This window comes from Ictidomys tridecemlineatus, chromosome 3, assembly GCF_052094955.1.
Source record: "Ictidomys tridecemlineatus isolate mIctTri1 chromosome 3, mIctTri1.hap1, whole genome shotgun sequence".
NCBI classification, from domain to species: Eukaryota; Metazoa; Chordata; class Mammalia; order Rodentia; family Sciuridae; genus Ictidomys; species Ictidomys tridecemlineatus.
Genome location: NC_135479.1, coordinates 14,249,215 through 14,276,637, shown reverse-complemented (window position 1 = coordinate 14,276,637; position 27,423 = coordinate 14,249,215). Strand labels below are relative to the sequence as shown.

At 36.6% G+C, this 27,423-nt stretch overlaps 1 protein-coding gene across 2 annotated transcripts; it reads left to right on the top strand.

Moving 5' to 3' along the window:
- Nucleotides 1–7: 7 nt before the first annotated feature.
- Cep95 (centrosomal protein 95) lies at nucleotides 8–27,116 on the top strand. 2 transcript variants are annotated; one of them, XM_005328218.5, is made up of 20 exons: nucleotides 8–418; nucleotides 1,818–1,946; nucleotides 3,195–3,302; nucleotides 6,682–6,792; nucleotides 10,062–10,167; nucleotides 12,460–12,575; nucleotides 14,774–14,905; nucleotides 15,982–16,172; nucleotides 18,059–18,171; nucleotides 18,362–18,491; nucleotides 19,064–19,214; nucleotides 20,338–20,477; nucleotides 21,788–21,883; nucleotides 22,689–22,818; nucleotides 23,555–23,724; nucleotides 23,825–23,899; nucleotides 24,580–24,732; nucleotides 25,995–26,141; nucleotides 26,434–26,505; nucleotides 26,779–27,116. In XM_005328218.5, the coding sequence occupies exons 1-20, from the start codon at nucleotides 289–291 to the stop codon at nucleotides 26,953–26,955; spliced, it is 2,577 nt and encodes an 858-aa protein (XP_005328275.1). In that variant the 5' UTR covers nucleotides 8–288; the 3' UTR covers nucleotides 26,956–27,116. The 2 variants fall into 2 exon arrangements, with proteins under 2 accessions (XP_005328275.1, XP_013215391.1); XM_013359937.4 differs by lacking the exon at nucleotides 6,682–6,792.
- The last annotated feature ends 307 nt before the right edge of the window (nucleotides 27,117–27,423 follow it).

Here is a 27,423-nt window from a genome sequence, read left to right as displayed (position 1 = left end):
CACTACTTCCTTGGTTGGCGTCGGCGGAGGAACACAAACTAACTGAGCTCACCGGAAGTGCAGTTCTTTTGCCCCCGGGAGACGGGCCAGGGCTGCTGGATGACCTGGCCTGTCCAGCCCCGCTCCCTGAGAACACTTTCGCGGGATCTTGCCCGCGAGGAAGGGTTTCTTAGAGCCCGCAAACTGCTGCCTCGTCGCGTGGTGCGAAAGGAAGTGTTCCTGTAATGACCAATCAGCGGCGAGGAGCCGTTTTAACGTCCCTCCCTTCTTCACCTCTCCTTCCCCGCAATGTGGTCCGTTCCCCCTTCTGTTCGCTCCGTGTCTGCGCAGTGTGGCCCTAACGGGACGCCGTCACCCGCGAGCCCGCCTTGGAGTCCGGCGGCGACCCGTCTCCGCGACATGTCTGGCTCAGAGGCTGGTGAGTCTCGGCCTGGATCCCTGGTGTGTGGACTTCAGCTGTCCAACTTTCTGGCGGTCCAGTGCTGGGTCTGGGCTGCCCCTGAAGCTCGTGACCGTATGGCACATGGTCGCAGTCGCGGGTTCTCTGGATAAGGGTCTCAGCCTAACTACTCCTGTGCTTCAAGGCAGTCGGACAGCGACGTGGGCTGGGAAAGAGGGGTCTTGTGGTGAGGCTGGTAGGACATCCGCATCCTGGCTGCTATACAGCAGTCAGAAAGATCTTCTCGGACTTGTATTTCTCTGGAATGTCCAGCCACTGTCAGTGCGTTCTCCGCTTTTGCATTGTGGGCGCTGAGGCCGAACCTACATTTATATTGGTCTTGAAAGACGTGATATTTTTTAAGATATGCCGATGCCTTTGCCAAAGCAAAATAGCGGGATTTTGTGTTGTTGTTTTGCTGCCCTCTGGAGTTAAGGGTTTGTCTGGCATCGCTTTTGAAAAGCGAATTGATTTGGTTGTCTAGGGCGCTTCGTCCTTTTCTGCAGTACAAAACAGTTGTCATGGTTTGGTCAGCTGTGAGAAATGGGCATGTGGAGGGAAATTGGTGTATGGAAGATACACAGACTTATTTGCTTCCAAAACGTGCGTCCATTACTTACCAGAGATGCATCTAATGCTAAAGTACTTTCCCTTTAATCACCAATAATTTCAGTGAACAAATGTTTCAAGCTTTCTACATTATCTTTAGTCGAGAAATCTTTCATCTTGATAATCCTAACACTGGGGGAGGGCCGGATGTGGTATAGCCCACAAAGAACTTCAACAGTATGTTTAAGATGCTAGTTCTGGAATTTAGGGATTTTTTAAAAATGTATTTCATGTATTTTCTTTAATGTATATAAAATGTAATAAAACCTAACAGATGCATTAGTGTTATCATTATTCCAGTTCTTAACAGCCTAAATTAATCACCACCCTTTTGGGTACCAGAGAGACCTTGACTTGCACAAGATAATTGGGTAAAAACATAACTAATACTATTGGGAATTTTAAACATCCTCCATCAATTAGTTTCTAGTAACTTGAGATTGTCATTTGCAAACTTTTTTAAATAACATGATAGTCTGTTTACTTACACCTTTTAAGTAAAAACACCTATTTAAGGCTTTTATAAAATAAAAACTAATACTAAATAAGTAAAGATTTTGGGTTGCAACAATAAAAATTGAAATTATAAACTCTGGAAATCATCCCAATACATCTTTTCAAAAATCTTAACTAGGAGGGTCTTTGAAATTTTTTAATAAATTTCTTATTTTGTAGAGTTCAATATCTGTTTTGTGGAGGTTGTTGATATTTTGTGCTTGACTTTTCCTAGTGCTAGTAAAGACTTTATTTTCTCCTTTTTCCCCAACAGAGTGGGTAACCATTGCCAATAACCTTCTTTTTAAATGTCACATACATCTGAGGATACACACACTTGAAGATTGTGATGCTAATGTTTTTATTGCTCTTTATCAATCCATTTTGGGAGAAAAAGTACCAGGTAAGTTCACTGAAAAAATAGTACTAATTGTGTCTGTATTTTGGGCCAGAAGTTTCTAGTTCTTTTAGTTAAATCCCTTGATATTTATAAAATTTTATTTTCTCTGTCTGCATCTTATTTCTATCCAAATGTAGTATTTTTATGCTAATGAATATTTTAGGGGACCCTCATAATAATAGCCTTGATCAAATCAGTTTGAAGGCCAGCCCCATTTAATCTAATCATATTAATGCCTTGTAAAAGTCACACCATTTCTGTAAGTAAATCTTCAAAGTTTTAAAAATTGAGCAGAACTTGGAAATTTGTTGGATTCTGCTACTTAACCAGTATTACAAATAAGAATTGATGTTTATTTTGACCCTAATTCACTAAGATAGTAAATTTATATTTTAAGTTGTGATTTGCACATTTTGCTGTGACCTTGGTTAAATAGCTCAGAATTCTTTATTTTATTTTTTTTATTGGTTGTTCAAAACATTACAAAGCTCATGACATATCATCTTTCATACATTTGATTCAAGTGAGTTATGAACTCCCATTTTTATCCCAAATACAAATTGCAGAATCACATCAGTTACACATTCACATTTTTACATAAGGCCATTTTAGTGACTGTTGTATTCTGCTACCTTTCCTATCCCCTACTATCCCCCCTCCCCTCCCATCTTCCCTTTCTACCTAATCTGTTGTTGTTCAGTTCTCTCCCTTGTTTTTCCCCCCCTTTCCCATCACAACCTCTTATATGTGATTTCATATAACGTTGAGGGTTTCCTTTCGTTTCCATGCAATTTCCCTTCTCTCTCCCTTTCCCTCCCACCACTCACCTCTCAGAATTCTCATCTATAGATTCCTTTACTGCCTTCATTTCTTTGTCAAGTCTCTGCTTATGTTTGCCTTCCTTATCAACTGTTCACATCCCCTTGAATTTGGAGATACTTCATTTTAAGAAATGATCCCAGAGTTTCCCTGTTCATCTGCATATTCTTTTACATGGTACTTAATGTAGAACATGTTTATATGTTGGGTATAGTATCAAACAATTAAATAATATTGAAAAATAAATTTTCAACTAAAAAGATACTACTTTGTAGAATTCAGGCGTTATCATTTTATCTGTACTACCATCTGTCCAGCTAATGCACACCTTACTTTTGTTGCATTTGGGCTTACTCAAAAGCCTAGTCAAAGACAAATAGATAAAAACTTGGATCCTCATAGATGCAAAATAATGTGACTTTTGCTCCACAGACCTCATAGCTATTCCCAAGAGTCAAGAGGATGATGCCCACAATGTACAAGCAGTGATTGATTCATTGGCCTTGGATTATCTGCAGGTTAGCTTGTCTCACATAACAGGTTAGTATATTAGATAATTATGCATCTTAGTAAAATAACATTAGGTATTGTTTAATTAACCAAATGAGGGATCTTATAGAACCAACAAACTAAGACTGAACCAAGACAACTTATATACTTAGGGCAATCATACATTAAATCTTTTCAGGAGAATTGAACACTGAGTTTGTGATGGATCTGGATTTGAAATGTATTTCATGTATATTTTTGTTTTGTTATATTAAAGCATACCCATGCTGCATGTTTTTAGTAGCTAAAAGTTAGAAACACTTAAATGCCAATTAATAGGGACTGTTTAGATAAACAATAATAGCTCTGGAGAGTGAACTGCGCAATAGGTTTAAAAGATGATTGATAATGCTCTTTGTGCACAAAGTGTTCCATTTTAGAGAAGCAATCGCCAGTGTATATTGTGAGAAAAACACAGTGTAGTTATATTGTATAGAGTATGCTACAGTTTGTTAAAACGAGTACGGAAAATATATATGCAGATATATCCTGTTGATTGCAGTCAGAAAGACTCTTGAAAAATAGATTTAAAAAACTTTAATAATGATTGCTTCCAACAAGGGGAACTTCAGGGTTACAAGAAAGGGAACCCAGATTTTCACAATATATCTCATTTTTTTGAATTTTGAACCATATTATATATTCAAAAGCTTTTAATAATATAAGCTGCTTTTTAAAGACTTTTCCTAAAATAAAATGAAGGATACTTTGCTGTGTTCCAAAAACAAGCATACCAAATATATTTACAAATCCTTATGTTTGTCCAAAGTAGTGAATAAGAATTATTCCAGTAAATTATTTCAAGCTAAGGAACAGAGAATCTTAGGGACTTGAAGCTATATATCAGTCCAAAAAGAAGGTGTGTACTATTGATGTATTTTTCAACATTGTTAAAGAAGATAAATGGTAATAAGGGTAGGAAATTGACATTTCTTAACTTAATATTGACAAGAACAAATTTTTGCAGAGAGACAGTCATTAGTATTTAAGTTCAGTTCTAGGGGAGTAAATGGGATAAATCAATTTGGAGATAAATTATTTTAAGAAATGATCCCAGAATTTCCCTGTTCCTTTGCAGTTTGAAATTGCTAAATCACCTGAGTATGTTGGACATTTTCTGATATTTGTACTTTTGAAATATACTATAGCAAGATTGTAAACATACATATGTTTACAGAACTTTTTATTGTGAAGTTGCCTCTCACAGACTGCATTCACCCCTGAGTTATTGCAAACTGCTTACCTCCTCCAGTAGATTGCAGAGCAGCTTTTGACTCCTTGTGTTATGTGCAAAGTAGTTTTTCTTCCACCACAAAGCAATGCATTCTGGCCAACAGTCTTAATTGCTGGGTTGGCAGAGTATGCTCCCCATCCTGGAAACTGAGAAGTCTTGAGTATGCCCATGGGTATGCATATGTATTTTAAGCCAGAAAAACACAGGGCTTAAAAACAGGATTTCACACTCATTATTTCAAATAGAATAAAGTATTCCAACTCTGGTATAGTTTTGTTTTGTATCATAAGTTAAGAGTGGCCAGTTTTTCTCAGATGTCGAACTTCTACTCTGCTTCTCCCATTCTGGTTTGAATTCTTGAGAATGCTAGGCATGATATCCCAAAGGGATCACCAGAGCATCACAACGGCCAAGTTCCATCCATACCTGATGTTGACTGGAGTCCATTTTAAGTGACATTAAACATGTCAAGTATCCACGCTTTTGCCAATCCATTTTTATTCAATATTTCAACTTAGCATTTGTTAATAATCTGTTAGGGGCCAAGTACTGTGCTAGAAATTGTTTCAAGATTAACTTCTGGATACTATGTAAATGTGGTAGGAGATGAGACTAGAGAGTTGAGGATGAGGCGAGATTAAAAAGGGATTTAGCCAAGCATGGTGGTTGTAACTCAGGAGTCTGAGTCAAGAGGAAGGGGGAATCTAAAGTTTGAGGCCAGCTTCAGCAAATTAGCAAGACCCTGCTTCAAAAATTAAAAAAAAAAAAAAAGTACTAGGGGCTGGGGATATAACTCAGTAGATAGAGTGTCTGCCTTTCAAACACAATGCACTGGGTTCAATCCCCAGCACCACAAAAATAAATAAATCAAAAATAAAAGTACTGGGAATGTAGCACAGTGGTAAAGCACTCCCTGTTTAAAGCCTCAGTACCCCCAAAAAGGGGAGAGGATTTTTAGATTTAGATTTAGAAAGGGAGCCTGGATGAGATTTTTTTTTTTTTTTTTTCATTTTTTGCAGTGCTGGGGATCAAACCTCATGGATGCAGTTTTAATCAGAAGTATGGTTTGATCTATACAATATGAATAGAAGTAAACAGGGGAAAAGAACCATGAATTCCTAATGAAAAATTATTGATTTTTTTTGTTTGTTTTGGTATTATTCTACTGCAATTACCTTTAGAACAAACCCAAAGAAATAGGATCCTACAATCTGAAAGTATTTTATTCTGTCATTTTTTTTTCCACCAGCCTAATAAAGTTCTGCTTTGCTGCTTTATGTTGTGGTATGACTCTTATTAGAAATTTGGTTTTTTTTTGGGGGGGGGTACCAGGGATTGAACCCAGGGGCAATTAACCACTGAGCCACATCCCCAACCCCTTTTTATATATTTTATTTAGAGACAGGATCTTGTTGAGTTGCTTAGGACCTTGCTAAGTTGCTGAGGATGGCTTTGGACTTGTGATCCTCCTGCCTCAGCCTCTTGGATGGCTGGGATTACAAGCATGCATCACTGTACCTGGCAGAAAATGTTTTCTTAAATCCAGTTATTTTGCTTCTTGAAAAAAAGAAGAAATATGCCATCGAATTATTAAACATTATATCCAAGCCTATTGTTTTTATTTTGTATTTTTTTGAATATAATTAAATAGTACAAAATCGAATTTTTTAATATTTATAATTTTATTTCTTCTGAGTTTATAATCCATATATTCTTTCACAATGTTATATCCATTTCAAGATTATGAGACTTTCAAGGCAGGTATGGTTCTCCATCCCAGTGCTGGGAGGCTGAGGTAGAAGGATAGCAAGATTGAGGACAGCCTGGATAATTTAGCAAGAACCTAAAAAAATCAGAAGGAAGAGGCTGGGATTGTAGCTTAATGGTATAGCGCTTGCCTTGCATGTGTGAAGCACTGGGTTTGATCCTCAGCACCAAATAAAAATAAGTAAAGATATCATGTCCATCTACAACTAAAAAAAAAAAAAAAATTTTTTTTTAAGGGCTGGGGATGTAGCTCAGTGGTAAAGTGCCCTTGGGCTCAATTCCTAGTACCAAAATAAAAGCCTAAAACCAATTATGAGGCTCTCAATGGTTTTTATTAAAATTTTTAATAGCTTTATGTTCTGTGTTCAGGCGAAAATATTGTTAAAGGAGACAAAGAATCTATCAGGAATCTCCTAGAAATATTTGATGGATTGCTGGAGTATCTTACAGAACACATCAGTGAAACATCTCATGAGAAAAGTAAGTTTAAGAATAGAGGGGTTGGGCTGAGGCTATATATAGCTCAGTGGTAGAGTGCTTTCCTTGAATGTGTAGGGCCCTGGATTCATCCTCAGCACCACATAAAAATAAATAAATAAAAATATTTTATCTATGTAAACTAAAAAAAAATTAAAAAAAAGAATGAAGAGGCTGGGGTCAGAGCTCGGTGGTAGAGTGCATACTTAGTGTGGATAAGGCCTTGGGTTTGAACCCCAGCAAAAGAAATCCCAAGAAGGATTACATACCCTTTTGCCTTTTATTTCTTTGGTTATTTTTCTTAGGAAGCAGAATCACCAATACAATATGCTTGATAAATTTAATTGTATATTTCTAATTGTTTCTGTTTCAGGTGATTAGAAACTGTATCATCAAATCCTTTGTTAATTTGGATTGTTACTTATAAATAACTTTAAAGCTAATCTAAAATGGGAACGTAAATTTCTGCCTGAATTATTTATTGTTCTATTATTGCATAAAATTTCTTATTCCAAAATTTCCTACCTCAGAATCACCATTTTATATTACAAATTTGGATATTACTAAGGCATTAGCAGGAAGAACTGGGGCATTTCTACCAACACTGTTATTTCATGATGGCCAGCTTTTTTTTCTTCTTCTTCCTTTTTTCTTTGCTTTTTTTGAGACAGATTCTTGCTAAGTTGCCAGGCTGGCTTCTAATTTGTGATCCTCCTGCCTCAGCCTCCTGAGTAGCTGGGATTACAGTCATGCATCACTGCTCCTGACTACCAGCCTGAATATACTTTTTTTTTTCTTTTTGGTACCAAGGATAGAACCCAGGAGCACTACGTCACATCCTCAGCTCTTTTTCCCCCCCCCCCTGAGTCTGGCTTTGAGCATGTGACCCTCCTTCCTCAACCTCCTGAGCTGCTGGGATTATAGGCATGCACAACCATACCCGGCTGAATATTTTTTATTTTACTCTTTAACCCAGTTCCCCAAATTATAAAAATTTATTGTATGATGTTTTTGTTTTATGAATATCAATATTGCCTTATTTTTATCTAAAAGTGTTATGGTTATTTAAACTTAATCAGTAGTACTTAAGGACTGTATCATCTTTAATACATAATACTGTTGATCATGAATGGAATAATATATTATCCGTTCTTATATTACAAATTTATCCAAAAAATTATCAGCACAGTAATTAACAAATTCTAATATAAGTTACAATAAAAAATTTGGGTTGCCTCACCTTTTCTAATTTCTGCCATCATGGATAGACCTGTGCTGTGATTCTAATACTTTAAATTAATCTTAAAGTTTTTAGTTAGAGATACTTCCCTATCTTTAATCAATTTCAGCTAAAATGATTTAAAAGCCAGAAGGGAAGATTGAAAGGTATACATTTGAAATTTCTTTTTCTTAAAATTCTAAACTTTTGGGTGTAGTTATGTGTTAAATGCTAATCTGGGTACTTTGGAAGGATTCAAAGCTGCATGTCATTGATTTTTCTCAAAACAAAAACAAAGACTTAAACCAAAAACTTGTACTTAAGTCAGGGAGACAGCCTTAAATACATACAATAGACACGAAAGAAGGAAGTTGGGGGTGAGTGTTGAAAGCTATTAACCTGTGGAATTCACCTAATGCAAGGTTACCAATAGGTATTTCGATCCTCTGTATCATTTTGTCTTATAAGCAGCAAAATTAAGAGACAGAAAACTATAAGTAAATAAAATTAATTTGAACTGTTATAAAGTCAGCAACAGTTTTTACAATTCAGTGCTTGATTGTGGGGAGGAGTGGGAAGATAGTGCCTCATTGATGATAGAGCAGTGGGGATGGAGGGATGAAGACTGCTCTCATGTGAGTCTAGTGGTAGTGAAAGGCTGAAGGATACTACCTCCCAGAAAGGTTGGTAGTATGTGGTGAGCTGAATTGTGATAGGTGGGAGTTGCTGAGTTGGGCCTCCCTGGATGACAGTTGAACAGTGTTATCTAAGATTTGAGTCTCACTTATGCAGGTCCAAAATGTACTTAATTGGCATTATTATCTGGAGCTGATCAGATTCTTCAAAATGACAATTGACAGGGCTGGGGTTGTCTCAGTGGTAGAGCACTTTCCTTGCAAGTGTGAGGCTCTGGGTTTGATCCTCAGCACCATATAAATAAATAAATAAATAAATAGGCTATTATGTCTATCTACAACTAAAAAAAAAAAATTTTTTTTTAAATGCCAATTGACAAAATGGAAAGGAAATCTTTGCTAGCATTAGTCATGCCAGCAGTGCAGGGCAGTTTCTCTCTGAAACCTGAGCTAGTGTTATCATTTACCATTAAAGAATGAGGGATTTGAAGGCAAACCCTCACCGTCTGAGAAACTCTCTAGACTTGTTTTTTCATACGAAGCTTGTTGTAAAGATTAAGTAAGGAGATACGTTTAGCACAGAGCCTAGCTCAGACTACATGCACCATCAGTGTTGACAAATGATATTAAGATGTTGCTTGGTGAATACAGAAATAGAAAATAATGAGGTGGATGTTTGAACAGGAAATGTCTAGAATTACGCATTGGAATATCCAGAGAGGTAAATCTGAATCAGATTTTATCCTCATAATGCCTAAAATCATAGCCCTAGTGAATTAGTGCTGCTGGTGAAAGCGTGTATTCTTGGGTATTTTAGGTTGGAGAAAAAGGTCAGTGGTCTTAAGAAAAATTTCATCTAAACCATGATATGTTCTGACTCTCACATGAGGCATGGTTGTCTTCGAACTTGAAATAGGTTAATAGAATCATATTATTCCTGCCATCTTAATTGATTACCTCAGACATCCCTTACAGATGGAGAAGTATAAAGAATGATAAGTGAACCTATCACATTGCTTAAAAAAGAAAATATCATAATATACTCAGTAGGCCTTGATTTGAAAGCAACGAGCTTCTTGTTTCTTTGTTACTTGAGTAACTCATTGCAGGTAATGATTTGATTCTTGGGGCTGGGGATGTGGCTCAAGTGGTAGCGCGCCCGCCTGGCATGCCTGCGGCCTGGGTTCGATCCTCGGCACCACATACAAACAAAGATGTTGTGTCCGCCAATAACTAATAAATAAATATTAAAAAAAAATTTTGATTCTTTCTAATTTCACTGTCATGGGAGCCTAGATTACCATTATAGGTTGGGGGTTATCTCACTTTACTTACCTCTTCTGGCCTCTTTTATAGAAAAAAAAATGGTATTAACTTGGGTTTTTTTAGTATTGTTGTTTTTAATCTGTTTTAAACAGGTGAAACTGAACAGTATTTTAAAGAATCCCAAGAAGGAGAACCTTTGGAAGAGCTAGAAAGCACTAAGGAGTCCAAATCATCATGGAAAAGAGTTTCTTTTGGGAGGTAGCCCACAATGTCTGAATTTTATCAAAACAAATTGTGCTTTCTCATCTACTAAGAATTAAAATTGCACGTAGTATACCAGAATGGTACCCAAAAAAGCTAATGTGAACATTTTTACTAACTTCTTCTATTTTATACCTTTTTGAGGGAGTTTTATGAACATGAGCTACACGTAATCCTAATTCTCCATCTTAATTACCTACTCATTTTTCATTTGTCCCTTGATCATGAAATGATCATCATTTTTTCCTTGTTCATCCTCCTTTGAGTAAACTTGCAAAGTACAGAGAAATTCTTTTGTGTGTGTGTGTGTATATGTGTGTGTGTATTTTTTTTTTTTTTTAGTTGTAGCTGAACACAATATCTTTATTTATTTTTATGTGGTGCTGAGGATCAAACCCAAGGCCTTGCACGTGCTAGGCAAGTGCTCCACCACTGAACCACAATCCCAGCCCCAGAGAAATTCTTTAACAGCAAGAAAAAAGATGAAATTTGTCATGTAAAACTAAATATTGCTGTTAACATTTTGTTATATTTTAGTCCTTTATACTTTTTTTTTTTTTTTTGGATGAAGTCATACTGTCTGCAGGCATTATCTTTATTTAACACATCCAATCTTTTCCCAAGTTGTCAAACTATAATATTTTTTTTCTAGTTTTTAGTATTGAACCCAGGACAATAGTGCATGCTAGACCAGCATACCACTACTAAGCTACATACACCTTCTGCCCTGCAGTAAGTTTTAATTTTATTTTACTTTATTTATTTAGCATGAGCCCTTGAGCCCAGGGCTTCATGCATGCTGAGCAAGTGTTTTACCACTGAGCTACATCACTAGCTTTTTCTTTTTCTTTTTCTTATTTTGGGATAGGTTCTTGCTAAGTTGCCTAGGATAGCCCTGAACTTGTTATCTTCCTGCTTCAGGCTCTTGAATACCTGGGATTATAATGACTATGTATCATCATTCACGTAGTTATAACATAATTTACTACCCCGATCTTATAATGTGGAGGTTTGTGATGGTGATGATGATGATGATGACGACTACGACGACGACGACGGTGACGACAAAATTCTTAAAAAGCAAGTCAGGCAAGAAGATTGTAAATTTGAGGACAGCCTGGGCAACTTCACAAGACCCTATCTCAAAATAAAAAGGGCTGGTGACATAGTTTAGGGGTAGAGTGACCCTGGGAGGGGAGCCTTTTTTTATTCTCCCTTTCTCTCATGTCTTTAGGTTAAATTCAGGGTAAAAGAGTATGAATGTTTTAAGGCTATTAATAAAAGTTGCCAAGTTTTTCAAGGAGGCCATGACTAATTTACATCCACCAGCAGCATGAAAGAGCAGGTACTTCATGAGCCATTTTCATTGACCAATATCAGTTTTAAAATTTATGCTACTTTCATAGACAGAATACATTGTTGTTACAGATTTGATTGTACTCCTTGCTAACTAAAACTTGAACATAATATTGTGATTTTCTTTTAAATATCTAAATTTTGATTTTTTTATGGAGTGTGTCGTGGTTTGAAAAACACAGGCAATACCTTTTTTTGGAGGGGAGAGGTACCACAGATTGAACTTAGGGGCACTGAACCACTGAGCCACATTCCCAGCCCTATTTTGTATTTTATTTAGAGACAGGATCTCACTGAGCTGCTTAGTACCTTGCTTTTGCTGAGGTTGGTTTTGAACTCACGATTCTCCTGCTTCAACCTCCCCAGACGCTGGAATCTTAGGCATGTACCACCACACCTGGCTGGCAAATACCTTTTTTTAGGTAAAGTACATTGTGAAAAATGTCTCAAAGGAGACCCATCATAAGGTGAAATTCTTGACTTTATTTATCATTATATTTTAAAAAGTAAAACAATTGCAAAAGTGAGACAATTCAAAGATATTTAGTGCAAAATTAATGCCCTACCAGACTTCCTTCCACTCTTGCACTTTTAGATTCCCCCGTGTTAGCTGTTCTCTGTATGTATTCTGTCCATTTCATCCTTGACACTTTATACACAGTTTTTTTTCATTATATATCAACACAAAACAAGCAGCAAGGATTGATAAGCATTAAGAGGAAGATCATGCACTATCATTTGTTTTGTACATCTCAGGCTGCAGGCATGCTAGGCAAGTGCCTTACTGCTGAGTTACTTCCCCGGCTCTGGTTTTTTTCAATTTTTTTGCACCTAGAAAATGAGCAATCTGAATACCTGCAGGCTGGATGTTGGAAGCAGGAAGGGTCCTCTATGGTCAGGCTGGGCCCTGAGTGAGTGAGAATTTCTTTCTAGGAGCTCCTCCTCACCTGAGGCTTTGGGACCCTCTTGGGATGAAGATGAAGCAGAATCCACTGGTGAAATAATTAGACTCGGAGACACAGCACACACCTTTTCTCTAAGAAGTAATGGTGAGTAGTTAATATCAGTTATTATTTAGTATGCTGTTATAATACTACGAAGATTATGTTCTTTAGTATTAGAAGAATAGAGTCCTAATTGAACCTCAGCATTGAAATTCCAGAATAGCACCATTATGCACTAAATATGAATAGTAGTCTGAAATCATAGGCAAGTAGGAGTCACAAGCACAGAGGCACATAAGATCAAGGCAAATCTATGGGTGCAAGGTTGTTATGTACTTTGTGGGACCTGATATCCTGAGAAGAGAATTGTGGATGTATCTTTACAGTTTAGTCAAAATTCTGGAGTACCTCTTTCCCAAATTGGACATTTTTCATCATTTCAACTAATAAATTCATACTCCAATAGCAAATTTCCTCCCAGGCTTTAGGCCATATTTCCAGTAATTTGCTTACACACAGTAGAACTGTGTGTAATCTCTCTCATTCCCAGTTTCAGGCCCTGTGACTATCCTACCCACCTTGCATGCCATGTTCATCTTTGACATATATTGTTCATCCACTGGGGTGCTCTTTCTTCCTATTTCTGACAAACTCACTCTCCATAGCCCAGCCTCCCCTACCTGCCTCAGGCTGTCAACTCTGCGTTCTCTCTTCCTTTCTATAACACCATTCCCACATTGCTTGGTAACTTATAGCTTGTTGTGTAAACTGTGAATTCCTGGGAAAGTGGCCACATCATAGTCATTCGGCAAATACTTACTTGGTGCTTTTCCTATACCACTCAGTGGTGAGAGAGTTGGGAACAAAACAGGCACAAATCCCTGCCTTCATGGAACTTACATTCTACCTGTGAAAACTGCTGATAAATAAAAATATATAGTAAGATTATTCTTGTTCATCATAATTTTTCAAAACTTAGGAAAACACCCATCCCAAATAAGTATTTTTTGAATAGAAAGACAAGAAAGCTACCCCATAATTAGTACTTTGAATTGGGAATCAGGTGGTCTGCTTTCTCATCCAGACTCTGGTACTGGTTGTGTGACTTTGGACAAGGTTCTTATCTTTTCTGAGCCCCATTTCTTCAAATTTGAAATAAGAGAATTGGACTAAACCAACATTAAAGTCCCTGTAAGCACTAATACTCTAATTCCAAGGAATGAATGCTGCACTCCTAAGAAATCATGTTCAAAAACCCAAGTCTGAACATCACAGTAGACCAAAGACATGAGTTTGTCATTGAGAGAGGCAAAGTAAAGGACTTTTAGCACCATTATGCACTAAATATGAATAGTCTGAAATCACAGGCAAAGTGTAAAGTATAGTTATTTCAAGAACATTACTTGAAGGAAGTCAGATACATTCACAGTGGAGGGGATGGTGATTTTAGAAATGGGTCCTCTGATATTAAGTGCCATGTAAACTAAGTACAACAGAAAAATATGATTTACTATTCTAGCATCTCTAATCCAGAACTCTGAAGGACTGCAAAATCTTAAACTCTGTGAGCCACTGACATGATATCACCAGTGGAAAATTCTACACATGACCTCATATAACAGATCATAGTCAAAATTCAGGAAACATTAGAAATAGTGTATAAAATTACCTTGGGCTGTGTATATGAAACATAAATGAGTTGGGGCCCATCCCTAAGATCTTATTCTGTATGTGCAAATATTTCAAAATCCAAAATACTTCTGATCCCAAGCACTTTGGATAAAGGATACTCAATCTATATTTGTTTTCAAATTGTAGAGAGTGGAATTTGGTTTAACATTTTTAAGGAAAAGGAGAAAAGGTCGAGAAGGAAGCTAGCAAAGGTATTTGGGATTGATTTGATGAAAGGGCTTATGGCAGCTTCCTTTTATCATTAGATTAAGATGTCAGACAACTGTCACATTCACAGGTATCTAATTTAGATTTTAATTTCTGAACTGTAACTCTTTGATTATGGTACTAGCCACAAACCCTAATTCATTTAACATCTTTATACCTAGAAATGCCCATATAACAATCAGCATTTCTACAACTCTAGCACCTATTTTTCTGAAGCAGAGTAATGAAACATTGAGGAAAATCTTGTTTTCAAGTCGTAAAAGTGATTCTGGACTATAGAACTGCCTTGTAATATGTTAGTTATTAAAAATAATTGGTATCTTTCAACATTCCTCTTGGCATTTAGTGTAATATTTAGCAAACATTTTGATAGATAAAAAATTTACCTTTATTTTCTTTCCTAGGTGCTCAAAGTCCTGTCCACAAGCAGTCTAAAAAAATGTCACCCTCACCAATTGCAAAACTACATGAAGATATGTTAAACCCTCCCTCATCTAGCTTTCTGTTCAAGGATAGAACATCCTTTGTTGAAGATAGTGAGTCGTAATGTGTTGTTCGTTCTTTAGTCTATTCCTGGGTTGACAGAGTCATTGCCCAGGACATTTGCTAATGGTCTTTTTACTTAGTTGCACTATATAAGAATCTTTTTGGTTTTAAGTGATCTTACTTGTAATTGTTTTTTCTTAATTCTGAGCTCTAATTTCTGCTTAATATGGTCTTTGGCCACACATTTTTTTCTTTTTTCTTTTTTTTTTTTTTTAAGGCAAAGGTGCTTTTTTAATTTTAGTATCTTTATTTTTATTTATTTCTTTAATGTGGTGCTGAAGATCGAACCCAGGGCCTCAGGCATGCGAGGCAAGCGCAGCCCCACCACATATTTTTTCTTCCCCTGTTTTATTATCTAATCATCTTCTCTCAAAATATTTGGGGTTTTTTTGTTTTCTTTTAAGGATAATACAGTCTGATACATTTGTATATGTATATATACATACAGTTGATGGTCTTCAACTTATAACTGAATAACAAAATATAGTACTTGAAAAATATTCCTATTTATTACAGAATTTTTATATGGTAGTATTACATAAAATCATTGTTAATGGCCAGCTGGTTTTCTAACATGTGAATGAACCATAAGTTTACACAGCCATTCTTTAAACATTGGTTGCTTCCAGTTTTCATTATTTTTATTTCTTTGGGGATTGAACCCAGGAGCACTTTACCACTAAGCTATATCCCCACCCTTTATTTTTTGAGACAGGATCTCACTAAGTTGCTGAGGCTGGCCTCAAACTTGTGAACCTCTTGCTTCAACCTCCCAAGTCACTGGAATTATATGTTTGTATCACTTTGCCCAGCTCATTATTTTTAAATAACTTTCAGGGTCCATTTTTATACTATATAATATTAAGGTTACATTCATTCTGATTTAATTAGATTTCTACTTGTTGGCTAAGGATGTATCACTGCTTTAATTATATTTTGTGTTTTTTATTTTTAATCAAGTTAAAAAGATTAGTGTGTGTGAATGTATTTATATAGGTGTAGGTGTATGTAAAATGATTTATGTCTTAGAGTTTCATCGTAGATCCACTTTAATTTGTTCTACTAGTGGAAACCCCTTCTGTGAGTATGGTTCCAAGCGCTAGAAAGCTAGGGGAGCCCATCCGAGCAGCTATTCCTTTACATCCACCCTACCACCCTTCAGAACCTCGAGCACCCTGCCCTATAGGAAAAGAATACCTGCGTGCAAGTCACTTCTCCCCTGCCGGGAATTCATCTGGAGAGCACACAGCATTTTCTGTAAGTGGAAAAATTTGCTTGCATTTGGTTAGAAAGCCCATATTTTTAAAAATTCATTTACTTATTGTACTGGGTGTCAAACCAAGGGCCTTTCTTTTGCTAGGCAAGTGCTCTTCTACCACTGAGCTCCATCTCCAACACCAGAAGCCTATCTATTTAGAGGTCTCTTGTTAGAATAAGTCAAGTATATTGCATTGACCAAAGCATTGTACTTCTTAAAATTTACTTCTTCATACCCCTGCATGTTCTTGTTATAGGAAGGTTGGGATAAAATAAGTATATTTTATCCCAGGCACAGTTTTGGGTACTTTACAGGTGTTGGATATTTTATTCTTCCAAACAGTTCTGGAGAAATCACTAAATTTTCTATGGAAACTGATGTAGAGAGGTCCATATCTTGTCTAAGTTTACACAACAATTATTAGAGGCAGGATTTAAACTCAAGCATTCTGACTTCAGAACACTATTGTATATCCCCAATTAAATACTTAAAAATGTTTGAAATATTGGAAAATATGAAAAAGCAAATTGCCACAGGGCACAGTGGTGCATGCCTATAACCCCAGCTCTTCAGGAAGCAAGTTTGAAGCCAGCCTGTGTGATTTAGTGAGATTCTATCTCAAAATAAAAAGGCCTGAAATGTTCTCAATGGTAGAGCAACCCTAGGTTCAATCCCAACTACTGTTTTAAAGCCGGGGGCGGGGGGGGAGAATATTCATCCGTATTTCCATTATCAGCATGAACCCCTGTTATTATCTTGGTCTGTTGGCTTTTATTTTTTCTTATGGAAGGGATGGAGAAACCCGGTCCCTTTAAAAAAAAAAAAAAAAAAAAAAAAAAAATATATATATATATATATATATATATATATATATATTCTGCCCATATCTTCCTAGAAAGAATACATTTAATTCTCATTATTAAAAAGTTCAAACAGTGCAGAAAAGGTACAAAGATGAAATAAACATCATTAGCATTAGGTAACCATCGTTTTAAACATTCTCTGTGTCTGTTCAGATAGGAGGGTGGATACATTAAAGAGAGAGAAAGAAAGAAGTCATAAGATAATGGTTACCTTTGGGGACGTCTTGCCGAGATGGTATAATGCCGTTATTGGTAATTCTTGTTTCTTCACTAGGGTGGCAGTGAATGGGAGAATTCATTTTGAAATAATTCACTAAGCTGGACATTTAAATTTCATTTTAAAAGTTTTTAAAATTTGATTAATTATTGCTATTTACTAAACTGTACAAAATTTAATAGAAGAAAAGGATTCTGAAGTATAATTGAGGATATCACTAAATACTAAATAATGTTTATCACAAGAAATTTTCTAAGATTCCCTCTAGGAGATGGGTATGTGGTTCAATGGTAGAGTATGTATGCTTAGTGTGCTCAAGGGCCCTGGGTTCAATCTGTAGCACCAAACATACAAGCAAAAAAGATTCTCTCTAAGGTTAAGAAAATATTATTGAAAGTGTTGGGTCTATATTTATATTTTGGGAAGTTTCAGGTTTGTTTAAAAGTGTTTCAATTTTATACAGTTGATTGATTCTTCAATAGAAGAGATAAAAATTTGTGATTTGATCATTTGTAATTGTCTAGTTGTAGGCATTATCCCTGAAATTTCATGTTTGAGAACGCCTCACCTGGCTTTATATTAGAATGGCATTCTAAGCCACACTTTTTCTCTGAGTAGAAATGATAGACATGCTCCAGTCCTTTAACATTGAGTATCAATATGGTATTTTGACAAATACATTTAAAAATAAAGGAAATTGAAGAATCTAGCTTTGGTGCCACAGGTTTATTGCGTCCCACCATCAAAAGGATTTTGCCTGTCGTCTTCATAGCTTTTTCAAATTAATTTTGTTCTGTGTTAATAGGAACCAGATGATAGAGTTACCTTAACTTCCAAGTTGCCTGACAATAGTGAACAGGAAGCCTACCCAACTCGGGTCCCCAGCCCCAGAACAAGGAAGATTCCCAAAGGAAAAAGGTAACACTACTCCAGGCTTACATGTTGATAGTCTGTTTGCAAATGGATTTGAAAAGTGAAGGGTACACTCTACAAATTTAGCTGTGGAAACCAGTATGAAATATATATTAAAGTATATATTACATGGTTATTTTGAACTAAATAAAGTATACGTGGCTACTTAAATGTCACATGGTCACTTTCGTTACAGAAGTGAAAACAGAGCTGCAGTCTCATCATGGGATTCACCTTCCCCGCAGAGGTCAAGAAAGAGGTTAACAGAACAAGAACTACATGCAGTGTCAGAGAAACTCTCTCAACGGCTCTGTGAGCTAGATTGGGCAAGTTTTGTTTTTTAATGTATAATTACTATGGTTAGTGAGCATTTCAGTGTCTCCCAGTTGAAGTTGAAAGCTAAGTTTAGGTATTGGAAAATCAGTTGAGTCTTAGTTATTGTGAAAATGTTCTAGAAGTCAAACAGGTAAGACATGAATAATGATCTCTTAACCTTTCTTGATATAACCAAGTATGACACAGATTTGTCCAAATTATATTGACTTCTGATGAAAACTAAATCATTTAATATACAAGTTAATGTTAAACCATTTATCTTTAATTTCCCTTTGTTATTAAAGATGGATCTGATATAAAGTTGGATGGATCACTGATTGCCACAAAATGCAGTGAGACAACATTGAATTAATTAAATCCCTACTTGACTTACTGTTAAGCTTACTGAAACTGAGTAGCTGGTAGCGTCAATATCCAGCCTTTAAAAGCTAAAGATGCATAAGCATCTGAAAGCTTATTATTAGTAATTATCAGAGGAAACTTTAAAAGTCTGCTGTCTACTTCTACTAATTTACATTCTGTTGAAATCAATGAAAGATGTTGAAAAGAATTTTCTCAATAGATGTTAAAAAGTGCTCTGGGTGATCGAATTAAAGAAAAGACTGTCTATGAAGAAGATATTATAAACAAAGAGATGGCGAATGGAAATGAGGAGACACTTTCTCAACATAGTGACAGCATCATGGAATATGAGCCAAAGAAGCTAAGGCCAGGTACAAACTTAGAGGGACCTAGAATGGTGGTGTCCATGTGAACTACTTAGGTCATTCTGTGTGTTTTTAATGACTTTCTCATTTGAAAAATTTCAGAAATATGCAAAAGGATAAAAAAAATAATAGCACTTTTTTTTGGGGGAGGGTACTATGGATTGAACCCAGGGACACTGTATCATTGAGCTACATGCCAAACCTTCTTTTTTATTTTGAGACATGGTCTCACTAAGTTGCCAAGGCTGGCCTTGAACTTGCATTCCTCTTGCCTTAGCTTGGGGATTGCAGGGGTGTGTCACTAGGCTGGGTTTATGACTATTTTCATACTTTGACTGTTTATATATTACTTATCTAAACATACTATTGTTTTATGTTCTTTTAAAATTTTACATAGGGCTGGAAATACAGCTCAGTGTAGAGCTCTTGCCTAGCATGCCTGAGGCCCTGGGTTTGATCCTCATCACTCCCCAAAAAAACCAAAAATTTAAAAAATTTACATAGATACTATATATATCATTCTTCAGTCTGCTTTTTTGTGTGTGTGTGTTAACATTGTTTTGGAAATCTATTTTGATACTTAAAGGTCCAGCTAATTCATTTTAGCTGCGGTATGACCAAATTCGCAGATGTATCCCATTGGTATGAGCATATATGTCACTATTTATTCATTAGGGAAGAATCTGGACTGCTTAGACAGTACTTAACCATGTTAACTTTTGTTTATAAGTATTCTACTTTGTAAGTATTTATAAGCTATGTGTATATATTTTCATCTCCTCCTTAGGATCTAGAATGCAGACACGTGGCCCAGATCATTTATCTTTTCTACATCTAGATTCTCCCCCCATTGCCAGTCAAGGAACTTTATGCATATAAATTCATACTGAATCTAATATTGAATTCAATCCAAAATTGAATATATAACTACATGCTTGAGACAGTTCATATTTGTATTCATTTGTCTGTTTACTTGGTATGACTAAGTATACAAATATGAATTAGTTATAATACATTTAGCACACTTACTTCTCCTTCTCTTTGGATCTGGTGAGAACCAACTAATTGGTTTCCAGCTTAACATTCTGCCTGTCAGGAACTAATGGTAAATGGCCTTTCTGTGTTGCAGGATTTCCCAAGCACAAAAAGCCACCTTACAGATCCCATTCGCTTTCTCCATCTCCAGTTAACAAACACAAACAGTTCCAGATAGAGAGAAGGCGGCAGCGTAAGCCAAAAGAAACAGATATCCGCCATTTCCAAGCAAAGGTACTTCTCCATTCCTTGACTGTTGTTGGGTAGGAGACAATGCCATTTATCCTTGCTATCATGGATTAAATTAGCATGCTGCTGATTAAAGGTTTAAAATGCACTTAATATGTTTTGAGTTGAGTGGATGATAGAGAATTATGTGATATGGTCTATGTCCCTCTTAAGGAGAATAAATCATGAAATTCTCAAGAATGTTAGCTCATTGTTCCAGTGGATTAAGGAAGAGATCGGTATGAGTTGGTATTTTCAGAGAGAACTTAAGATATAAGGGGAATTTGAGGTGGATTACACATGATAGATCATTTGAATTACATGATGGGCCATTGAGTATCCATTGGAGGAGATGGTTGGCCTCCAACAAGGAGACTGGTATGATGATGATTGTTGAGGACGACTTTCTGCTGTGGTAAAGGGATTTTGAAATGTTGCATAAATGTAGGACACTTAGTTGTTTGCTTTAGTAGGTTTCATAATCTCCCCACCTCCTTTTCTTTTTTTGGCAGTACTAGTGATTAAACCCAGGACCTCACATAAATGAGGCAAATGCTGTACTGCTGAGCCCTTTTTAATTTTATTTTGAGACAGGGTCTCACTAAGTTGCCCAGTCCTCCTGGTCTCAACCTCCTGAGTAGCTGGAATTATAGGCATATACCACAACAACCAGCTTAAATAACTTTTCTTTTTGTGGTACTGGGGACTGAACCCAGTGGCCCTCTACCCCTGAACCACATTCCCAGCCCTTTTTATTTTTTGTTTTGAGAGAGGGGCTCAATAAGTTGCCTAGACTGGTCTTGAACTTGGGTTCCTTCTACCTCAGCCTCCTGAGTAGCTGGGTATATAGGCATTTGCCTCAGTGCCCAGCAGTAGTATTTATAATAGTGAAAACTAAAATTAATTCAAATGTCTTACAGTAGTTATAATCAGTATGTAATTCATCATGTAACTTCCATTTAGGGGAGTATCAAAATAATTATAAAACCTGTGAGAAAAAAATGCATTATGTAAAATTTCATTTTATGTCCCAATTACATATCTTTTAAAACAACGTGTATAGAGCCTGAAAGGAACTGTTTATAAAAAGGTGGGAGAGAATGAGCTTGATATTTTTGGCTTGAAAGGTTCCTAGATGAATTTTTCCCCTACATATATTTGTGGGTTTTTTTTGTTTGTTTGTTTTTGTGGTGCTGGGGATTGAACTCAGGGCTTTGTGCATTCGAGGCAAGCACTCTACCAACTGAGCTACATCCCCAGCACTCACAAGTATGTTTTTTAACAACTATAATATTATATAACCTTTCCCCATTTAGGCATTAACTGAAGCATTTGAAAGGGAGCTAAGAAGAAATAAAATTCAAGACAATATTGGATCTCAAAGGATAAATGAGGAGGAGGAGGAGGAAACAGTGGGTAAAAGTCTCCACTATAATAAATGCATTTGGTCAGATCAGTGGGAAGTACAGATTTTTTTTTTTTTTTTAAAGACCCAACAGGGCCTTAATCAATAGCTATTTAGGAAAAGACAGGATTTCATTTCCTAATTTCATAATGTAGGATTTTTTTCCTTACTCATAGTCAGGTTGCTAAGATACAGCAAGACATGATACCAGAGAAAGCTAGTGTTTTCCCTTCTGCCTAAAACTTGTATCAATTTTTACGAGTTTCTACTTTCCAGTTCACCAGGGGGTTAAAAAATTGCATAAGCTGACCAAGTTAACGGGGAATAAGAGAAGACAGAAGCCAAGTTGCTTTATTGAGTATGAGAAACCCAAAGCATGTATAATGCTTTTCAAAAGGTTGACTACAGAAACTAAATAAAAGCATGGGGAAATGCTTTTATTAAATGTTACTGAACAAAATGGGTTATGAAGTACAATATGGTCACAACTAAACCTAATGCATAGTTGCTTGGGAATTTTTTTAATCTATGTGGGAAAAGTTCTGAAAGAAACAAGCATATCACAGCATTAATACTAGGTGTATTTAGCGTGTGGGACAAGGTGACTGAAAACGTGAAAAATTCCAAGGGACACCAATGGCCAAAAGATGTCTTTACCTTAGAATAAATGAACATTAGTTAGATTTTTAGAGATTTAGAAGAAAGGTGATTTGTCGAGGGATTGGTTAGCTATTTTGTCAGTATAAAAATGTTTAAGATGATGTATGAAAGGGTTTTACTTACTTCCATTCTGTTCCATATCTGCTTTGAAGGGAAAAATATACAGAGAAGTCATTCATACAAGAACTCCCAAACATAGTCAGCCCTGGAAGATTTACTCCAGAAAATCCACAACTCAGAGTTCAAGAGGTGGCTTCCAAAGGCCAAATAAAGCAGCTCCAAGTAAGAACCATAGAATTGTACTTTATGAAAAACTGGCCAACTTTGAAAGTATGCACTGCATTCCAAGGATAGCTTTGCAAACTAACATCCACCAGTTAGCAGCAGAAAGTGACTCTTTATCATTGCCATATGGCTGGTTTTCTGTAAAGAGAGCTAAAAACTCCAAAGAATTGCCTTAGGGAAGCCTGTATATTTGCACCAAGAAAAAGCTGGGGCTACCACTCACAGCTCCAGCTTCAGCCTCACTCTGGTTGCCTTTTTTTGTTTTTGTTTCTGGGAAATTGGTAGAATGCAAGGGATGCTCGAAGGCAAACAGATGGCCTGTCCAGCCTCTATATACTGATAGTTGGGTCATGTAAAATGCCAGATTTTCAACTATTCCCCAAAGATGGCTGGCCTTCCAGCTACATGCCATTAAACAGAGTTTTTCTTCTAAGCACATGCCTACTAGGAGGGCTGATGAACATATAACAGGTGCTGAGGCAGCCAAGCAGTTAGTATGCACTTTCAGGCCTAGCATATCATCAGTAAGAATGTTGAGCTTATCTTCATCCCTAACAGGTAGCTGGCTTACTCTGATCAAAGAAGGAATGCAAAAGTGATGAGTACATTTAGAATGGCTTTTGTCAGGATCATCACCACATCAATTAGATAAGATTTGGCATACCAGGAAGATGGGGTAAGAGTTCTTATTGGCAAGTTTCCCAAATTAAGAGCATCTTATTTGTCCTTACAGTGAAAGTAAATGAACACAGTCTCTTGCCCCTTATGCTGGAGCAGTTTCCATTTCTCTATGTTTCTGGCCCAACACTAAGCAAAATGTGGAAACAACAAATTGCACATGTTGAACAGCTCAATAAAGAGGCACACAGGGACAGTCGATCAAAGAAGAAACTCCAGGATGAAGTAAGTTACCAACAGTTTGAAGTGTAGGAATATAAACCAGAAAGGGGAAGATCTTGTACTTGAACATCATTGTTAACTTGCCTTGTTATTTCCCTTAAAGATAGAAGAAGCCCTGAGAAGGCATGAAATCCTCACTTCCCTTGTCAAGAAAGAATATGAACATAACAAGAGACTGGTATGTTAAGAACAAGTTGGGCATTCTAATTTTGAACTTAAAAGGAAATAAGTATAACTTAGTTTCTATCTGTATAGCTGAGCAGTACAGATTCTTCTAACACTTGCCTGCAGAAGCAACGAGGGCTTTATCCAAAATTGATTAGGGGCAAATGCTATAGAAATGCTAAATACAATTTTCCCCTCAGTGCTGGGAATTGAATTGAACCCAGGGGCACTCTACCACTGAATGGGTGAAAATATCTGAATATTTGAGTTGGAGGCTTTAGATATAGGACCTCATTTCATCCTCATTGCTTTGATATTGTCCTAATTAAATATTGACAACTCAAGCTTAAAAGTCCAGAGCGCCATTTTCTTGTTCTTTTTAAGTAGGCATTGGCTGTGACTTAGTGATCTCTGGTAGAGTGAGGAGACGAGACCCTCAAATTTGGGAAGTGCTCAGGTCCTGGCTGCTCTCTGCACTGTCGGGGCTTGCCAGTGCTGCTCTTCAGATCAAGGTGATTAAGCTGCAAAGGATGAGGGTTTCTGGGAACTGATGGTCTTTCACACTCTGTGCAGGATGCAGGGCCACTGTCCCTGCATGGCTGCCTTTCTGCTCAAAGACATCTTAAGGGACTGTGGGGGAGATGTGATGTATATGCCTTCCTCTTATCCTTACATCCTCTTCTCCTTTCCTAGCAAGACTTTAAGGACTGCATTTATAGACAGAGGTTGACCCAATCAAAAATAAAAGAAAATCGTCAGCAAATTATTCGTGCCCGAAAATATTATGATGATTATAGAGTTCAGTTGCGTGCAAAAATGATGAGAATGAGAACCCGGGAAGAAATGGTAAGTGTGTTCTTTCTCCCCAGCCCTGTTAAGAAGGTAAATTGTGTCTGTTACATTTTAGGACTACTTTCTTTGTCATAAGAAAGTAGTCCTAAAATTTTAAATCTGAAATCCGAGCCAAGTGGCACACGCCTATAATTCCAGTGACTCAGGAGGCAGAGGCAGGAAGATCACAAGTTCAAAGCCATCTTCAGCAACTTTAGCAAGACCCTGTCTCAAAATGAAAAATAAAAAGGGCTGGAGATATAGCTTAGTGGTGAAATGTCCCTGGTTCAATCCTAGTACCAAAAAAAAAAAAAAAAAAAGAATAAGTAGCGTATCAAACCTGCTGAAGAGATTTCTTTTCCATGGCTCCCCAAATGCCAACCACCTCATGTAAGTGTTGCACAGAAGTGCAGCATGTTTTGCTCTGGAGTTCCTGCCTTATACACATGGCTGCTTGAGAATTCGTTTCTGGAAGCGAGCAGTAAAGGATCTCTGTGATAAGTAAGAAAATGCTGAACATTATTAATCAAATACACATCAAAACTACAATATATCACTGACATGCACAAGAATGGGAATACAAAAGACAAAAGTCAGTTAAGGATGAGAAGCTGGAACTCCCATGCAGGGATAATGAGGTTGTAAAGTGGTGTGACTGCTTGGGAAAAAACTTAGCAGTTCCTCCAGAGGACCATAAAGAGTTAATGTTACCCAGTAATTTTATCCTTAGGTATGGATGTACATACATATTCATAGCAGCATTATTTCTAATATCAAAAGGGGGAAACAACTAGTATGGATGAACAAAATAATAATTAAATGTAAATATAATTAAAATATAAACTCATGTAGAATATTTAACAATAAAAAGGAATGAAGTACTGATATATACTGTAATGTAGATAAAACTTGAAAACATTATGCTAAATTATGCTAAGAGAAAGAAGTGTCCAGAACAGGCAAATCCATATATACAAAGTAGATTGATGGTGCTAGCTAAAAGGAGGGGTATATAGGGAGTGACTGCCAACAGACATGGGGTTTCTTTTTGGAGCAAAAATGTTCTGAAACTAGCGGTAATGATGGCACAATTCTGAATTATTCAAAGCTACCAAAGTATATGTTTTTAAGAAGGTTAGTTTATGATATGTGAATAATAGTAATAAAGCCTCCTGTTTTTAAAAATCTGTAAAAAAAAATACTATTGGTATTTACCTGTAGTTGAGCAAAACAATCATGAAGTTCAGCTTAAATTTATCTTTGTCATTAAATGACAGATATTTAAGAAGCTGTTTGAGGAAGGTTTACAAATTCAGAAACAAAGATTACAAGACCTGAGAAACTATGCCAAAGAAAAAAGAGACGAAGAAAAGAGACAGCATCAGAATGAACTGGACTCTATGGAGAACTACTATAAGGACCAGGTGGGCTCATTAGAATGTGTTGGATCTTGACCACCTGTGTCAAAAGTTGGCTTAGTATACAGACAATAAACCTCTGTTTGTTAACTCAGAACTTTGCAGACTGTATAAATTACAATAACTCTATTTCCAAGACAAATTTAAGATAAAATAAGCTAGTGCTTGGCTATAGTATATTGTATTGCTTTTTTTCATTTCTAAGAAAAGATTTTAAGCCTGTGAACATTAGTGTAAGAATTTTTACATTTGGACTGAAAACATTAAATAAAGATTTCTTTTTCTTCCTTATAAACAGTTTTCATTGCTGGCAGAAGCCATATCACAGGAACGTCAGGAACTCAAAGCCCGAGAGAAATTCCAGGCTCAGGTAATAATTAACAGGATAGAAATTTTCTAGAAAATAGAAAATGGTATTGTACCTTTTAGGAAATGGAGAGAATACTAATAAGGTAATCCATTTACCATCCAAGATATTTGTCCTGTGAGTTTAACTTCACTCATTCAGGTCTCTATAAGAGCTGCTGCTAAATTATAATTTTATTGGAGGAGCTTGATGAGCTGGAAGGTAGAACAAAGACTAAAAATAGACAAGGGCTGGATAAATGTTTGGAGTAAAAGGATGACATGAATTCTCTTTTAGACATTACATAAGGTGAAGAGGGAGCTGAGATCTAAGATGGAGAAGGAAATTCAGCAACTACAGAACATGATAACGCAGAACGACGATGACGCTTTCTTCCGGGAACTGGAAGCTGAGCGCTTCAGAGCTCGGCTGCAGCTGGCTTCTCTTCAGTATGGTCGGAATCCCTTCTCATGAGGCCAGATTTCATAGGTGAGGTTTCTGGAGGTCTTTACCAGGACAGAGCTAGAACTGAGCCAGTAAACAGTCTGAAACAGAAGAATTTTTTTAAATGCCTTATCTGTGTATTCATTCCAATACTCATAATATTTTAAATAAAAATGTTTTCTTAAAGCTTACTGCTTTTTCTTTTTTTTTTTTAAATTCTTTTTGGATATTGGGGATTGAACCTAGAGGCACTTTACCACTGAGGAGCATCCCCAGCCCTTTTTACTTTATTTGAAGACAGGGTCTCAAATAAGTCACTAAGTTGCTTAGAGCTGGCTTCAAACCTGGCATCCTTCTGCCTCAGCCTCCAGAATCTCTGGGATTACAAGCATGTACTACCACACCCAGCTTGCTTTTGAATTTGACTTCAACCTGGAAAAGGGAAGTGAAGGTACATATTCTTCATTAGTCAGATTTGTGCTAAACTTAGCAGACAGT